The 19214-nt window shown below is 35.3% G+C and overlaps 1 protein-coding gene across 4 annotated transcripts; it reads right to left on the bottom strand.

Moving 5' to 3' along the window:
- Positions 1-5462: 5462 nt before the first annotated feature.
- Positions 5463-19203, bottom strand: LOC125680357 (uncharacterized). Of its 4 annotated transcripts, XM_048919856.2 has the most exons (7): positions 19035-19160; positions 17699-17786; positions 17516-17591; positions 16713-16874; positions 8649-8752; positions 7449-7616; positions 5463-5648 (listed from the first exon to the last, which is right to left on the bottom strand). In XM_048919856.2, exons 4-7 carry the CDS (start codon positions 16792-16794, stop codon positions 5601-5603), a joined length of 402 nt encoding a protein of 133 aa, XP_048775813.1. In that variant the 5' UTR covers positions 16795-16874; positions 17516-17591; positions 17699-17786; positions 19035-19160; the 3' UTR covers positions 5463-5600. The 4 variants fall into 4 exon arrangements, with proteins under 4 accessions (XP_048775813.1, XP_048775814.1, XP_048775816.1 ...); XM_048919857.2 differs by lacking the exon at positions 17516-17591 and having other exon boundaries at positions 19035-19203; XM_048919859.2 differs by lacking the exon at positions 17516-17591 and having other exon boundaries at positions 16292-16874.
- Between the last annotated feature and the right edge of the window lie 11 nt (positions 19204-19214).

Here is a 19214-nt window from a genome sequence, read left to right as displayed (position 1 = left end):
CCCCCCCCCCCCCGGAGGGTTGAGTGGGGCCACATAAGGGGATCAAACTTTTGCCTGCCGATATATAGGAATAACTTCACCAAAACTACTGGGCCAATTTTAATCAAACTTGATACAAATCATCCTTAGGTGAAGGGGATTCAAGTTTGGTCAAATGAAGGGCTATGCCCCCATTTAAAGGGGAAATAATCACAAAAAAATAGGGTGGGGTCATTTAAAAATCTTCTCAAGAACCAATGGCCCAGAAAAGCTCAAATTTACAAGAAAGCTTCCAGACAAAGTGGAAATTTTAGTTTGTAAAAAATCATGACCCTCTGGGGTTAGGGTGGAGCCACAATAGGGGATCAAAGTTTTACATGTGAAGGAAACCAAACTAAATGGCACAAAGCATCCTTAAATGAAATGTTAATATGAAAAGCCATACCCGTCTACAAGGGCATATGATATTTAATGAATTTGTACTCAAGTTTAATTATTAAGGTATTCCATGTATAATGAAAGGATAATGAACAGTTTTGAAGGATTTAGATCAACATAAATGTTTATTGTTAAATAATGATGAAAGTGAAGCAGATGAAATTCACATGACTGGTAAATGATTAGAAGCTGACCTTTTTGCACTTTAGACTTTTTGGAAGAGTTGTCTGCCCTTTGTAAAATCAAGAAAAATCTAATTTTCTAAAAATGTGTGTGGTCAATGATTAATTTTATTTCATATTTTCACTAAGAGAAAGTGTTTGTAACTTTCTACCAAGAGATTTGTGTGAAAATATAATTTCTTTTTAAAATATTGTAATAAAACATGCTTTTCCCATATACTTCAATGTTAAATCCTAGGTGAAATAAATCAAGCAGTAAACAAAATTTTGAAAATTCCTACGGTGGATTATTTTTATTTGATGAACCCTTCAAAATGATACCATGATTACAAAAATTCCACCATCCATTTATTAGATATGAAATATGGTCATTACACATTGAATACCTTAAGTTTGATAATTAATGAATTTTTAGTCGTTACCTTTGAAAAAATTTGTTTTAACCAAGCTACAAAGTTCCTTAAGATATCTACGAAAATCTTGAAATTTCAGGTTACCAGGAATCAAAAGGTATAAGTAGCTGACTTCCTTAATGGTGATATCTGAAAATTGATGGCGTATGAAGATATCTAATACCACTCCCCTTCCCATGAATATTGATAAATTAATGAGATATCTAATACAAACACAGAGTGCCTTAAGATATTTGCGAAAAACTTGAAAGTTCAGGTTACCTGCCATCAAAAGGTATTAGTAGCCGACTTCCTTAAGCGTGATATCTGAACATTCATGACATATATCACGATACCCAATATCACTACTGGCCATATGTATCGTTGTAAGTTAGTTAAATATATAATATAAACACAGAGTTCCTTAAGGTATTCACACAGATATTGAAATTTCATTGTACCGATAATCAAAATGTATAAGTAGCTGATTTCCTAAAGAGCGATATCTGAAAATTCATGGCGTATCAAAACACCCTCTATCACTTCTTGCCATATGCACAGGGGCTAAGCCCGTTTTGGGCCCGAACTCTGCGATACCTGTATTTATGGTATCACAGAGTTCGGGCCCAAAACGGGCTTAGCCCCTGTGGCCATATGTATAATCGTAAATTCATCAGATATCTAATACAAACATAAAGTTCATTACGGTATTCACACAAATGTTGAAATTTCAGGGTAATTCTAATCAAATTGTAAAAGTAGCAGATATCTCAAAATAGATGGTTTATCAAATGAATGAAGGTCTGAATTCAATCCGTATCATTTTCAAAGTAAAAACTCAGTTGAAAAAGTTTATTCGTATTTTACATTGCAACGTTATGTAATTGGGGATAATTGAACATGAAATTTCATACGACTCCTCGTCCTCTTTAGAAATAAATCTGATAGATAATTTTCAAACTTATTAACCTTTATCTGGTAGCTGGCTAGCAGTAATCATGACTTTTATATTTTGTAGTAGTTGGCTACGAGTAGCTAACTTTTCTTATTTTTAGTAGCTGGCTACTAGTAACTTACTTTTCCTGGTTCAAGTAGCTGGCTACTAGTAGCCAATTTTTCTGTTACTAGCTAGTAGCCAACTGTACCGATCTAATATTCTATACCCTGGGATTGAAAAGTTCCTATAGTCTGCTTTATCTAGTTATTGATACATTGTATCTCTACATGCGTACTTGCACTTCGCTAATTTAAAAAAAACAACTATAGGAACTCTTCAATTTTGGGAGTTAAAATATTGCGCCATAGAAGTCTTCATTTGAACGGGAAAATTAGTGATGGTTTATTTTATGGAATAAACATACTTAGACGGTAAGTAATACAGCATTCATAGTGATTCAGATTTGGTTTAATAGTCAACTAACTGATTGAAGCGAACAGTAGTGTCACCTAAGTGTACATTAATTGTTGAAACTGGCCGAAGCTGATAGTAAATTTTCTGACATGAATTATGAAGGACTGCTCCGAGATTCGGTGAAGGCATCATGCAATCCAAATATTCAGCCAAGCCGAATCTCAGCCGAGATTAGACCTTGAACCAAAGTCACAAGGAAATATCTCTCTAATCTTGAACTTTGTAATGTATATGACTGATTGATTATTTTTACGTCCCGTTGAGAATATTTCACTAATACTGTGACGTCGCCAGAAATTTAGACATATGCTTAGTGCTCAAGGCCGTTGTAGTGAAATTTCTTTATCGTACCAACGCTTGCCATGACACGGGACCTCTGTTTTTAAGATCATATCCGAAAGACCCGTGATTCTCATTTCTAAATGCCGAGCGTTTTGGCGAAGCAGCATGCAATCCCTACCGAACTTATTTTTAACGTCTTATGTTTAACGCGACCATGGCACAGCGGGGCTCAAACTCATTGATCCTGAACAATCTTTTGGCCAATGTCGAGGTTAGTACGAAAAAAAAAGTATTTGACTGTGCAAACCACAAATATTTAATAAAGACGCACGAAAAGTCACCCTTGCCATTTTCTTCTGACTTCATGTAGTGTGTCAATACCCTAAACCATTGAATTTGATCGAATTTATGAAAATGTAAGAAATATCTATACATTGTGCCCAGAAAGTGTTTCACCTATTTTTACTCTTGGTCTTAACCGAATAACCTCAAGTAGCGGTGTGTAATGTCTGTTCATTAGTACATGTTTCACACCTCGAACAAAAGATTTCTGCGTGTACCAAATACCGGTAGCTTGGTACACCCCAAGTTTAAGCTTCATGGTTGGATAACTATGCCTTTGTATTTCTAATTATTAGACCAATAATTATCAATGATTGGTAACAATCAAGGAAAGGCGTCGTGCTTTCTGAATAGGTGTGTCAGTTTAGGAGGTACTTACTCTACATTGTCATAATGGCTGACTTCCTTTTAAAACGTGGTGGATAATATAAATATCAGCAGTATTTGTCTATTCATTAAATAAATTCTCGCCTAGCTGAGTAGTTCAGTAGGTTAGCACTTCGATTGCTGAACTGTAGGTCGCGTGTTCGAGTCCAGCAGGGGTTTTAAAATTTTCTCAGATTGCCTTCATCTAAAACTGTAATTATACCCCCCGCAAACGAAGTTTGGAGGGGTATACTGGAATCACTTTGTCCGTCTGTGTGTCCGTTTGTCCGGAGACGCAATTTGTCCGAAGTTTATTTCTAATACCGCTGGACATATTTCATTCAAACTTTATGCACATCTTCTATATATTATGTAGTTGTGCATCTCCTATTTTCATTCAGATATTTTAACAGTTATAGAAGTTACGCACATTTTCTTTTCATTTTGGGGGTTGCGCACTTTGTCCAGAGTTTAATTCTAATACCGTTGAACAGATTTGATTCAAACTTTATTCTCATCTTATATATATAATGTAGTTGTGCATCTTCTATTTTCATTCAAATATTTTAACAGTTATGGAAGTTACGGACATTTTCTGGTTTGGTTGTACTTGTAGCAATAGACACAATTTGTCCAGAGTTTATTTCTAATGACAAAGTAAAGTTGGCATAACATAATGATCTTTAACAAAGTGAATATAAACTAAAGACTAGAAGAGTTGACCAGGGATTTGCAACCATACAGCCTAAAATGTGCCAAATAGTATTCATTGTTTATATTAAGCATATTTTTAATATTTCATGTACTGCTGTACTGTAGAATATACACTTCTGCATTCACATTGATTGCCCTATAGATAATGTGAAAATATCCAATGTGCTTGCATTAAATACTTCCCACCATCTTATATGCCCCGCGGGGGGTATTAGTCCCATTAGGACAGTTCTAGTTTTTGACTAAATAAAGTTTGAAAGTTTTCAATTTCAAAATATTGTTGCACATATCCTCCTCTTTTCATCCATATCAAATTTCTCGGTGTAACATACATCCTTAATACAAAATTGCGCGAAGATAAATGCGGATGTACAAAAGCCGGATAGTCTCATATTTGAAAAAGTAAAAAAAAAAATTTAACTCGTTATAACGAGTTAGTATCTCGTAATAACGATTTAATATCTCGTTATAACGAGTTAATTATCTCGTTATAACGAGTTAGTATATCGTTATAACGAGTTAGTATCTCGTTATAATGAGATAATTAACTCGTCATAACGAGATATAAAATTGTTATTACGAGATACTAACTCGTTATAACGAGTTAAGTATCTCGTTATAACGAGTTAATATCTCGTTATAACGAGTTAATATCTCGTTATAACGAGTTAAGTATCTCGTTATAACGAGTTAAGTATCTCGTTATAACGAGTTAAGTATCTCGTAATAACGAGTTAATTATCTCGTTATAACGAGTTAGTATCTCGTTATAACGAGTTAAGCATCTCGTTTTAACGAATTAGTATTTATGGAGGGCCTGTACTTTCCAAAATTTCGACAAGCTGATTAGAAATTATTTGAATTGCATATGATTATTTCATAATTACGAAAGCCGGATAGTCTCATATTTGAAAAAGTAAAAAAAAAAAATTAACTCGTTATAACGAGTTAGTATCTCGTAATAACGTTAATATCTCGTTATAACGAGTTAATTATCTCGTTATAACGAGTTAGGATGAAAAATACGGAAGGGTTATGATAAATGAAACAGAGACCACAAAGAGTTTTCATTTCTCGTGTGAAACATGTACTAAGTATGTTGTTAAACTTTTCTCTCGCCACTCGATTTGGTCCCTCGCTTCGCTCGGCACTAAATCTCTTGGTACTTGAGAAATGTTTACCAACATATACCTACAAAATTGTTGTTTGGAACATCATTACAACTGACGGATTTTGAGAACGTAAACTTTCGAAGACTCTAGAAACATCAACACACCAAATACATTCTGTGACTTGGCTAAGTAGTGGCGCATTATTAGTGGGCTAACCGTTACTATAAAACATAACTAGTCAATCTATTGCTGTAAAACAGTTATGCTTTATTTTCATCAGTGTAATTTAGTTAGATTAAAATTGTGTTACACATTGCCATTATGCACGTGTATTTACTGATATGGAGTGTTTTCAACACAGCAAGTTTTCTGTGGCAGTTTATTAGTGTCTTTTGATCCTCATCAAATCCTCCCTTGAAACGATACAACCCTAAAAATAAGGAAACACAATCATTGATTAATTTACATGTATAAGAAGTTAGAGGTAATGGCAAATTAAATGAATTCAATTTTAATGAATATATATTCTATAGAGATGAAACCTACACAGAAATAAAATATTTAACGAGAACTTGTTTCAGTTTGAACATGGAATTATACAAAAGATGCAGTCCTTAATGATCAGAAAAATAAATTAGAGAAGCATTGTTGATTACGAGATAATTAAATCGTTATAATGAGATACTAACTCGTAATGACGAGTTAGATTTTTATTTTACTTTTTCAAAAAAGAAAAGAAAGAAAAAAAGCCCAGTCGCTTTCATAGTTAATGATCTCCTCTTTAAGTCAGTAAAACCGTATTTAAGGTAGGTTGATCCTCATGTGACTTATCAATATTAATGGTTAAAAGTGTAAAAATCTGTATTAATTTCCATTCAATATAGTTAGATTTAATCAATAACCAAAGAAAATGTGTATGTTGCCACATTTTTAAAGATGTCAGACATAAAAAACGAAAGTATATGTTAACATCAGAAAATCACACATTTTCGTTAAACAGAATAATTAAAATAGATAAAAACTTGTTGAAATGACACATTTTAAATGTCAACAATTAAAGAAAAAAAGTTAATTCATAAATATGTATAAATTAATTATGGATATTTGGGAAATCATGAATAATAGACATACAGTAGAAGAAATACCAGCATAGGAGTTATTGCCCTTGACAACATTTTTTAAATTACAAAGAATTGATTATCTATGGAAAAAATAAACTTTTTCAAAATCAATAGTTTACCAGGTTTTTTTTATTTTATGCAGTGAATAAAATTCCTTTGAAAGATATATTTCTAATCATGCACAAAGAAAGATTTTTGCAAAAACCTACAATCTGATTAAAACCAGATCCTGAGATCCGCTCACTTAGATCGCTACACTATTGTAGCGATTATGAGCGTATTCTAGGATCTGATTTTAATCAGATTGCAAAAACCTATGACATCACACGAGGATCGATTAACCTTAAGTGTACATATGAAGTAAAATCTATTTAGACTTAGAGTGTGTGTATAAAGTAATGACAATTCAGTCGATTTCTGGCAATACTCGCACTTTTCGTGTACTTCTCGTGTACTCATTTTAACAATTAGGGATGCGTAATTTGAGTTTTTCAAACTTTCCACAAACAAAACGGTAAAAGCCTCTTTTTAAAAAAAATTGTATAGAATATGCGTATTGCTTATTTCTTGTTTACTAATTTTACTGATTATCATTTGATAAATGCAACGTCTGTTCTTCTTTCAGTTGTTGACAGAAAGAAGAAAGAGACGCTTAAATTAATCAGAATGACAGAAGAAGGGAGCTCACAGCAGGATTTATTCAGACAATAAAGATTTATCAACTACTGATGTGATGGTAGCAATTGTCTTTATTAGTGTCGTTCTTGTTTGGTAACTTTGGAGCTGGGGTCCCCTTCTGTGACAACAACTGTTGTAGGTTGTTTGTATTGCAGGGGCACGAAAGCAATGAAAACACCATGGGGTCATTTATTAAACTGGCACAATGATTATGTAGATATTGCCCCCAAAGTTTTATAACACCCCCCCCCCCCCCGTTTACAGTGACAAAGGACAGGTTTTTTTAACTCTACATATTTTGCCGAAAACGTGTATTCCTTCATTACCTGTGTAGCGTTGTAGCCTTCCGAATATTTGTTATCTTCATTAGATAAATTATATCTGATTGTGTGAGATGATATACTTGAACTTATACTAAATGGAATACATACTTTTTGGCATTCTTTGATACAATTTTCCTCATCGGACTTGACCACCATAGACGGAGCCATATGTATGGTATCCAGCTTATCTCCAGCCTCTTTCACGTGAATAACTTTGTGGGGACAGTGACCAATGGGCGGATCCGGTCCTGGAGAGTGGTTTTGTGGATTAGGACTCTAGACGGAGGTACAAAATTCAGATTGATTTCCATGATACCGAAACACAATAATTCTATCTATAAAGTACGGACCACCATATTTTGAGTGATGTATTCTTGTTAAATCATTTGAGGACTATTGTTATATGTCCATATAGATAGAAATTACGAATTTTTTTTGTCTTTTTGGTTGGTTTGTTTTACTGTGTTTTGGTTTTTGTTGTTTTTTTTGTCGACTGCTTGACCATTATTTTCGATATGCATTCCTAATAAATGTGCACATGTGATACATTGATTTTAATTGCCAATACCGAAAAATACCAATACCGAATTGGCGTGTGACGTACACTGTAGATTGTAGTTTTAATTTTGTTAAAAATTTTGTTCATCTCTTGCTCTTCCCGTGGGGATCCGGGTTAGAATAGTTCCTCAGTAACCCTTGCTTGTCGTAAGAGGCGACTACATGGAGCGGTCCTTCGGATGAGACCGCAAAAACCGAGGCCCCATATCACAGCAGGTGTGGCACGATAAAGATCCCTCCCTGCTCAAAGACCATAAGTGCCGAGCATAGGTCTAAATTTTGCAGCCCTTCACCGGCAGTGGTGACGTCTCCATATGAGTGAACTATTTTCAAGAGGGACGTTAAACAATATTCAATCAATCAATCATCCCTTGCTATAAAAACCTTGTCGGCTCAATTTTGGAGGTTTTTTTTTTTAATATTCCCAGTTAAGCGATTTGCTTTTACGTCTAAGCAAAAGTAATGCATTTTAACACGGAGTTCGCTTGGGTAATGGAGTTCATAGATCATTTCATCAGTCTAATAAATAATAATTTATAATAAAAATAAAATTTGTCAATTTCCAGCTCAAATCTTGCCCATGTCCCTTTAACGGATGAAAAAGTCATGATTGTTTAGGAAGACTTTTCGGAATTTTAGATACAGAGGTCTCTACATTCTTAGTTGCCTCTTTGCCTGAAGTGTTTAACTTCAGAGTTTTAGAAACAGAGGATCTACATTTTTAGTTGTCTCTTTGCCTGAAGTGTTTACCTTCGAAGAGTCTCTGTGGTTGGGGGGTTCATTAACATCTTCCAGACAGGTGTCTGTAAAACTTCCTTTCGGTGTTTGCATTTTGGAATCCGGCGACACGTGGTCTGTAAAAGAAATGGAAATATCAATGTTGCAATAATTCAGCGACAAACACAAACAATCTAAGAAATGATCTCAATCTCAATGTCTCTTTTTTGTACGGCTTTGAAGTTTTTTGTGAAATTTATTGACACAAAATTTGATAAATATATATTCTCAGAATAAGAGGGTACTTTCGATTAACACTTTTCAAAGTCATTCATTTGGTATTACTATTAAAAACTAGGGGTTGATTTGTTCTTCAAAATTTAATTTTCAAGTACAAATTCATTACTTGGAAGTTTTCAAATAAAAGAAAAACTAAGCAGGTAAGCAAACCCATTGTGCTAAATGATGTAATTTATATGATACTGATTATTTTTAATTATGCATACATCAGTTTCTGTTTTCTTCATTAGTAGCGCAGCAAAAAAGCATGGAACATACAACTCATTGGGTTTGAGGTACAGATTCAGATTTTTCTAATAATGCAACAGTAAAATAATTATTTTCTGAATTGTTTACACTGTATCTTTGATTACCCAAATATATGGACATGGGGGCTGTATGGAAGCTCATATGGCAAAAGACAGTAACCCATATTATATACAAACTCACTTCAAAGTAGCATTGGATAACATCGTTCGCTAAATGTAAAGAATATTGCTGCGGTAAACAAGACAATTCATATAGTTTATTTTACAATGGGCATCTCCACCCCCCATCTGACGACTAAGATCAAACTTTAGAAATGCTGTCAAAACATTTACATGTATATCTGAATGAGAATGAAGTTACAGGTTATAAACTTACACACAATTGTTTGGGAAATTGAAAGACGAATTATATCTTAATTAGTTGTAATTTTAACTGGTAGCTTACACACCTATGTTTTGATTAATTCATTTTTTTTGTATATTGCGAATTATTTTTGATTTTAAGAATTAAAATGGAAATGTTTAAAATCATCATCGCCTCTTAGCAAGAAGTGTTTTTCCAAAATCTAACTTGGGAAGTAACGATAGTATTGTCCTGTTGCGCACACACATGCGCATGTATAATGCGTCTATTCTAATGGCTGGGGATTCTGATAGAAATGAAAGTAAAATGAATAATCTTTCAGTTTCGAAAAATACGTAAGACAGCTTCACGTCGGCATACTACCATCGTCTTAAGCCACGGTCTGGATCTCTACAGATGGCAGAAGATCGTGTGTATTGGCAGTGATTTGCGACGATGGCATACGGCATACTTTTCATAAAATGCGAACGCACAACTAGTTCATACCCTCACGTATTTTCAAAAATGATGTTTATTTCTTTTAAAATATGAGAACTGCGTAATTTGTTACTGTTCCTCACGGCATGTCTTCTTATTCTAGAGAAAGGTTAATCAATAGATTGGGGGGAAAAAATAAAGTGTATGCCATACCTTTAGGAGAGACCCTCTTCTATTGCTTCTCAACAGAGAGCTTGCCGACAAAATTATTGTGACGTCATAATTATGATTGTGACGTAACATGATAATGACGTTTTATTGGATACAGTATTTCGTGATATAAAAAACTACATGGATTATAGATTTAAAAAGAGAAGAAAAGATCCAAGATAATCTAAGATATGATTGCGACAGAGATCTCTTATTTGTGATGATAATGCACTATATACATTAACGCATTTACACATCTATACTCAGCAAAACAACTTATCATGACAATTTATTACTGTTTTCATTTGACATGAACCATATCAATTTATTTTTATCTGAAGGTGTAGAAAAATTGATACAGGTACATGTATCTCTATTTTAAATATATTTCATAAATTCGTTTCTGTATATTTCTAGACAGGACATTTACATTTCGTTCTCTGCGTGACATGGAAGAATTCGAAAATCCCCTATTACAAACAAATTCTATATTTACAATCCTGCACAGGTACATTTCTTTTATGTCTGGTTCAATCGACAATCCATCAGGAGTTATTCCAAAATTTGTGAAGCATTTGAGTACACCTCTATCATTTATAACCGAGGGAAAAAATCTTCTCCATCATCAGATTAGGAATTGCAGGCTTTCAAGCGGGCCCTTATTTTCCTACAACAGCCCTTATTTTCCTTATTTGAGCTTAAGAATCCTAAAAAAGCCCAAATTTGTTGTTGAAATTCCTACATTTTCAAATTTTGAAAGTTTAGATAAATTTGATATAAAGTAAGTGTTGGAATTTATTAAATTTAGTCTTAGTATACTTTCAGAAAATGAATATGTTGATTAAATGTACATCTCAGAAGATGGTTATCAGCTATATTGAATCAAATACTCTTAAGAACTATAGACCTGTGTCCAGTTTGCCTTTTGTTTCAAAGGTCCTGGAAAAGGTAGTGAACTCCCGTATTGAAGACCATTTGACATTAAATAACCTTCATGAAGAACACCAGTCAGCATATAGGCAGTTCCATTCCACGGAATCTGCACTACTGAAGGTACAGACTCATATACTACAATCTTTAGACCAAAATGATGTCAATATACTTGTAATACTGGATCTTTCCGCTGCATTTGACACTATCGAACACACTACCCTGTTGCACCGACTTGAACATCTGTTCGGAATAACAGGCAAATCACTAGGATGGATATCCTCTTACCTCAGTGACCGTCACCAAACGGTCTGCATAGATGGTGCAAAGTCAAGGCCAGTGAAAATGAATTTCAGTGTGCCGCAAGGATCAGTGCTGGGTCCCAAATTCTATACAATGTACACAAAACCAATTGGTTCCATCTGTAGATACCATGGACTTGATCACCATTTTTACGCTGATGACTCTCAGCTTTATCTGTCTTTTAAACTTAAGGACATAGCTACACAGGCAGATACATTACATCGTATTGAGGTTTGTCTATATGACATCGTGTTTTGGATGCATGGCAATATGTTGAAACTCAACACGGATAAGACTGAGGTCATTGTGTTTGTATCTGATCGAAATGCAAACCTCATTAGAAACATTTCAGTGACAGTAGGTGACTCACAAATTAATCCTTCAACCTGCGTTCGAAATCTTGGTGTCATGTTTGACTCCAAGATGGATATGGAGAAACAAGTGAACTCTGTCAGCAGATCTTGTTATGCACAGTTGCGGCAAATAGACCACATCAGAAAATATTTAACAACAGAAGCAACTAAATCTCTTGTGAACTCCCGAATTACATCAAGGTTAGATTACTGTAACGCTCTCCTGGTTGGTGTTCCAAAGAAAGTCCTGAGCAAGCTCCAACATATTCAAAACACTGCCGCACGTCTCATATCCAGGACCTCTCGTTACAACCACATCACTCTAATACTAAGAGAACTACACTGGTTACCTGTGCAGTATAGGACACAATATAAGATACTTACTTATACTTACAAAGCCTTACATGATGAGTGCCCAACTTATATCAAACAATTACTAGAGGTATATAAGCCTACCCGAAATCTTGGGTCTATAAAACAATCAGTCACTTTAGTTATTCCAAAAGTTGAACTGTAACATACGGAGATCGGTGTATCAGAACATTAGCTCCAAAACTGTGGAATGCCCTTCCAGAACATGTAAGGGACTGTAGAACACTGTGTGCATTCAAGAAGTCACTGAAAACACATTTTTTCCATCAAGTTTTCCAGGACTAGTTTCTATCATTTCAGTCATTCGTGTAGGTTAGATTCTGTGAAAAACTGTGAAAACTAAAGACTGTGTGTCTTAGCTTTCGAGTACCATTTTGTGATGTTTTATAAAAAATTAAAAAAAAGAAGGGGAATTGTATGTTTTAATGTATTATACCTGAGACATATGGTGTGTGTGCGTGTGTGTATTTCATTATTATTTTAATACGCCCTGAAACTGATGTTTATTCTTATCTAGCATATTTATGGTATCTTGTGTTTTCATGTTTTATATGTACAATGAGGATAGGTACAGCTTTTAATGTTTTATTTATTTTCTATGTATTATGTGTACAACATTCTCTTGTAAGGTATATATGCATTGTAAAGCACCTTTGAGCGTACATAGTGTATGAAAAGGGTGCTATATAAATATGGTATTATTATTATTATATTCAGCATTGATTGTGAGCCATGGGAGTCCACCTGAATTATATCATGGCTTGTGCTGAATGCCGAATATGGCTGTTGATGACCACTAGTATGATCTTCTGAGTGGGTAATTTGTTTTTAGGTCACCTGAGTAAACTCAGGTGACCTATTGCAATTGGTTTTCGTCCGTTGTGCGTTAACAATTGAACATTTTTAATTTCTTCTTGATAACTACCAGTCCAATTCTTTTCAAATTCGGTATGAAGAATCATTGGGAGAAAGGCGACATAAATTGTAAATTTCAGGACTCCAGCACCCCTGGGGCCCTAGGGGCGGGGCAAAACTGCCCAGAATTTACCAATTTTCAAAAATCTTCTCAAGAACCACACACGTGTAAGAAAAACTAAATGCATGGTGATGTAAAGCAGGAAGACCTCTACCAAAATTGTAAATTTCATGATCCCCAGGGTAGGGGTTCTGACCCCAGGGCGGGGCCAAACTTGTTATATAGTGTTTATGTGTAAAACACTTAAATAACATCTTCTTTAGTGCTATTGATACTAAATTGAAACTAGATGGATAGACCGGGTGTCTTTTACCAAATTGTAAATTTGATGATACCCAGAGTAAGGGTTCTGACCCCCAGGGCATGGCCAAAATTAGTATATAGTATTTATGTGTAAGTTTTCTGATACTGTATAAAATCTAAATGCATACTTGCAGATGTTTTAATGTTAATACACCTATTCTTTCAAGCCTTTCATCCGTGTATGCACTTTTGAGGGCAGTGAAGTTTTAAGAACACATCTTGGTTTTCCTGTTGCTGAACATTAGAATTTAGCTTAGATATTCAGAACAGGAAATTTTTTCTAGATTTCTTAGCCCATGGAAGTAGTGATACTTTTTCACTAGTATTCAAGTGACCGATAAGGCCTGTGGGCCTCTTGTTGTATTATTGCTCTTGCAAATGGTGAGTAAAACATTTTTTCTTTCCTATTGATTTGTAAATTTAACCCTTATTTTTGTCTAAAAAGCCCTTAAAAAGGTCCTTATTTTTTGATAATTTTGCCCTAAAAATGGCCCTTATATTTTGCAAAATGTCACTTGAAAGCCTGGAATTGGCGAATATTCTATAAATTTACTGCAAATAAAATCTCATATAATGGATATCATCCAAGTTCACCAAGGACGGCATGTTTTGAAGCATTTTTTGTGGACCCCAGATTCCATTTATATTTCAAGACTTATATAGTTTATCACCTTGTATGTTAGCCTATGCATAGAAGTTTTAAAAACACGGCGTGGTCGTTTCAGTGATATAGCTACAAGTTCAGGATTTACAATCTACAGCATTTCATAATTTTTGCGATTGCGTTTTAGCTACAAATATGCTTATTGTTTTAAACTTTTGTTTCCATTATTGAAAAATGGAACGTAGCTAAATGGAACTAGACTACTGTTGAAAATCCATATTTTATCAAATCAATATGAATTTTTTGCCGATTTATCACCTAGCAGTTGATGCATAGGTGTATACAATTCATGTTTTTCAGTTTCTGGTCCCAAACCTCCTACAACATAACTCACCCTTATTCACTTACTACTAATTGTCTGTTTACAAGGTTTTCAATGGTGGATCCAGGTTCTAAAAGAAGGAAGAACTAACGACAGAATGAGTACCAAAGACACCATACCTCTAGGAGTGTTCGGGAGTTAGTTCCACCAAAAGATGTTTAAATGGAATTCTGAGTGGTGTTTTAGAGGAAAAAATCGCCAGATCTTGATATGAAAAGGTGAAGATAACAGTGTTCAATCTCCTACTTCCTATAAAGAATACAAAATTAAGAGTATGGCAAACATGGACCCCTGGACACACCGGAGGATCAGGTGTCTAAGAGGAGTAAGTATCCCCTGTTGATTGGTCATACCAGCCATGAGTCCTATATCTTGATCAGGTAAACAGAGTTATCCGTAGTTAAAATGAGTATGTAACTGACGCCTAATAATACGTATGAAACACGTCAGACAGCATTCTACTTAATAGCAGGTTGTATTTGTGAATTGGATCGTTATAGCGACCATAGAATTTACGAAATGCTGGTTTTAAAAAACACTGTCGAAACCTCTGTAACACCAACTTATTTGTTAGTAGCCTATAATTAATTTCCGAAGTGCCTTTCTGATGCATACAGTGTGTGTATGATTTCTGTTTGTGCTTGTCATTTTCACTGTCAGCTACACATCTGGCATGCAATGTGCTGTGAAAACAAAGTAGAATGCGTTAGTCTTATCTGCCAATCAAAGCCTCTCCATAGTTAGACTAATATGATCAAGATTTGGGATCCTCCCTGAGATAGCGCATGGTAATTGGATACCTTTCAGCCTCAAAAGAAATGCAAGATCTTTGAGGAAACCAAACCCTGAAATGTACGACATGCATGACCAACTGATGTGTGATTATGTCCTGATACCTGCAATTCTAGCCCCCACCCCCCCCCCCCCCACCCCTGCTATAAGTAAATGACTTAGGAAAGTCAAAGGTTAAGGGGGTAAAACCTAAAAGAAAATGTGGGAAGATGACGCTCATGAGCACGGCAACTTCAAGCGTCTATGGGAAGGACAGCCCAGAGAGAAAACTCGGGCCATCAGAGTGGACGCTTGGCATGAGACCCCATCCTAGAAAAATATACATGTGCTCAGTTACAGAAGCATCAACAGTTGTACGAGATACACCAGTCCTGGAAAAAGAAGCCGAAGGGAAGCTTCTGTGCGAACTACTCTTTTCTCGACGCATGGAATATCAAGACAAAACAACACAAGTGTCAGACCGGTCAAGCAAGTCTGGATACGAGAGAACTCCTGCTCAACACAAGACATGAAAATGCAGCACACACAGAGGACGTTGCCATTATGTTGTCTAAAGAAAACAACACAGAGAGCACTGATAGGATAGAAGAGGAGAAAATGCCACGGACCAGAACGGGATTCGAACCAGCCCCGCCCCTCCTCCCCGAATCTTTAGTCAGGTGCTCTACCAACTGAATTATCTTGGCTATACCGCCACAATAGTAAACGCCAAATTCAAGACCAGGAAAATAATCTGTATGAACGTGATATAGTGCTACGTCCATACCAACAACCGAGCGTAAGAAACTAAAGACACATTCTACACACTCCTGGCGCAATCTAAAGGATATGACGTGTACATCCTGATTGGATATTTCAATGCGAAAATGAGATCAGACAGCGTTAACATAGGATATGAAGAAGTTATCGATCAACATACACTCGGGGGAAATGAATGACAATGGTGAGATATTTGCGGATATGTGGGGAATGAACAACCCTGTCGTAGGAAGCAGCAGTTTCCTCACACAAGCGAAATGCATAAAGGACCGTGGGAGTCACCAGACTATACTGCGGAGAACCAAATTGACAACACGAACATTTCCAAGAAATTCAACTCTCATAGTTTCTAATATGCCGTACCTTTCCTTTTTGTAACATGTCTGCGCAAGGTGCATTTGGCACCTCTGTTGCTCATTGGCAATGCTTTACTGCTCTATCCGAACCTGTTGTCACTCGATGTCCAGTAGTCTCTGTTTTTGTAGTGAAAGTTTTTCTTCCTTAACTGTAACAAGTCTTTCTTTATATGCATACTAATTTCATGGTGACGAGGCGTCATTGCTGGTCGACAGTCAATGGAGAAAGAAATTTCACGCTTTTCTCAGACTAAAAAAATTCACGCTTTTCCAGACTAAGCATTGCACAAAAAGAAATCCAATTTATACAGACTGGCAGATAGTAATACTGCATATAATAGTCATGTTAAGGTTTTATTTATTGATATTTTAATGAATATTCTTGTATAATGATTTTATATTATTTCACATGCTATAATTTTAATTACCCGATTGAACTGCATCATCGGCGCCTGAACCCCCTGAGCCGGGCTTTTCCTCGAGGGTTTCAATTCCACCTTCAATTTTCATCAATAGTAGTATTTCCAAGGATGCCTGAGACCTTTTTCTGGAGGGGCGTTAGTTCCCGACTCCCTTTTATTTTGATCAATCTTTTAAAAAAAAAAAATTCTGCTGGTGTACGTAAAAATGGATATGTATACATTTTCTCCTCTGATCTGATATACTGACTTGAGTTGACGGAGGTTACCTTCTCACAGAGTCCCAAATTCGTTTTCATCTGATTGTTTGTCATAATATTCGATACTTTTAGATTTTTTCAACTTCATCCAACAAAACTTGAATTTTATCTTCCGAAAAGTCTGGATTTCTTGCCCCACCCATCCTGTTTTGTCAAATGAACTATCACTGAATGGAAACCCTTTCCTTATAGAAAGGCAGAGCCAGTGGATTGTTTCAACACCATAAAATTTTGTTCTTTTTTTCGTTAGAAAAAAATTGCTAATTAAAGTAAAAATAACGCAGTTTTTAAAGATAGAACCAAAATTAATGGTCGAACCCCCTACTTTCAAAACTTCCTGGATTCGCCCCTGCAGATTGTATTGTGTAATGTTTCCCTATACAAATATAGATATTTAAATAGATAATATGTGCAGAAAGACTTAATATATTCCTACAAATATACTCCGTAAGTGATGTAGTGACTCAACTATGTACTGTTTGAATAATCATAGTGTGTGCATGTCTACCAATAATTTGTCAGGATTCAAGAAATTACGTCCTAAAAACAAACCTCGGCCTCTATCTGTGGATGATGGTGTCATTACTTTAGTGAAACATTATACTTATTACTAGTGCACGTTCTGCAACTGTAAATACAAAATACATAAAATATTTGGTTAATAAAATTTCTTGGACTGAAACTTAGAACATATCTTAGAAAATTTTCATAATTTACAGGAATATACTAGTATACCTCTTATGAACCTGATATTGTCTATTTCTACTGAAGAGCAAACACAGGACACACGTGACTTAGATGTACGACGTAGGTGAATCAGAATCTGAAAGTAGGTGTAACTATATTCACATATATAAGGAAATATTTCTATGAACACTTCAGTTTATGAATGATTGAAACGGAAATGGGATTGGTGTAGGTGTGGGATGTAAAGTTTAAATCACATGTACTTCCTTGCTACAAACGACCATTTTGTGAATTAAATGAACATACAATAAAGTACACACTTGGAAGTTCACAAAAACCCTGCAAGTCAGCATGAAAGATGCGTACAGTATATACATTGTAACACATTATCAGTCAAATATACTGGATACTTCGATACAAAGTTCCACAGTGATACAGATTTGGTACGCCGTGTACCAATGCCTGGTAAATTATTGTCCCAAATCCATATATATTTGTCCACGTGTCATTTCACAAACAGTGTATACCATTCGCTTCCACTGAATGTAGCATCTTCACACACACAAACAGAGAGAGAGAGGGGGGGGGGGCAGTAAAACGTGTAAAGTGAGGACAAATTTCAACCAATGGACAGACGTTGTGAGGACAAGAATTGTACTATGAGGACAAATAAATGTCCTCACAATTACGTCCTCATAGATGTGATCTACAGCATGTGAAAGATGTAGATACAAAATATTAGCTTAGTGAGGACAAGTGGTGTGAGGACATGTCCTTACTAATATTCTCTCTCAAAAACCTTTTTTTCATAATTCAAAAGAGAGTATTAGATAAACTTTTATAGATATCCCTATAGCTATACCTAACATAGTACTTTTTTGCCTTTAGAATAATATATGTGTGTATTCTCTTCTACACATTGTGAGGACGTCCTCATTTAGTAGGTTTGGTCGGCTAGAGAGAGAGAGAGAGAGAGAGAGAGAGAATATTCCAGTCTTACAGTGAATGAAACAGATGTGAATGAAACACGTGTAATATTACCGTTTGAATAGATTCTTTCAACATTTTTATAATTCATATCTTATTATACTCGTCTACTATATGTTCGGAAGTTAAGTTCAAATTCAAGTATCTGATGAAACACTCCAAACTTGATGAACGGAAAGAACGATTCGATGAATTTGATATAATACACGTACTCCACGATACAATACATGCACGATGCGATACGATACACATACGATACGATACACATACGATACGATACACATACGATACGATATGGTGTACGTACGATAGGATACAATACATGTGCAATATTTGGTTAAATGTGAACTATTCTACATGTACATGTGATGCTCATTGACTAGAATTATTTCCTTACTTGTAATATGACTATATGTATACAATCTAGATAGCCTTCCTCTGTCTCATCAACACTCGAATATTCATCACCACGAATAGGTTGACTATGTAGAACAACCCTCTAAATTAATGCAGGACCTTGCGTTGCATTAACCTCTGGATGTCGAGATATAGTCATGTACATGAATGAAATCTATAA

The sequence above is a fragment of the Ostrea edulis genome, chromosome 2 (assembly GCF_947568905.1).
Source record: "Ostrea edulis chromosome 2, xbOstEdul1.1, whole genome shotgun sequence".
Classification (NCBI taxonomy): Eukaryota; Metazoa; Mollusca; class Bivalvia; order Ostreida; family Ostreidae; genus Ostrea; species Ostrea edulis.
This window is presented reverse-complemented; position numbering and strand designations above follow the sequence as displayed.

What these genes read in the sequence shown, in the direction of transcription:
- LOC125680357 (XM_048919857.2), bottom strand. Translation starts at nt 16,794, where the DNA reads ATGAAAATTGAAGGTGGAATTGAAACCCTCGAGGAAAAGCCCGGCTCA. An exon ending in CGATGATGCAGTTCAATCGG is followed by an intron (nt 8,753 to 16,712) that starts GTAATTAAAATT and finishes TTTCTTTTACAG; the next exon opens with ACCACGTGTCGCCGGATTCC. An exon ending in ACCACAGAGACTCTTCGAAG is followed by an intron (nt 7,617 to 8,648) that starts GTAAACACTTCA and finishes ACCTCCGTCTAG; the next exon opens with AGTCCTAATCCACAAAACCA.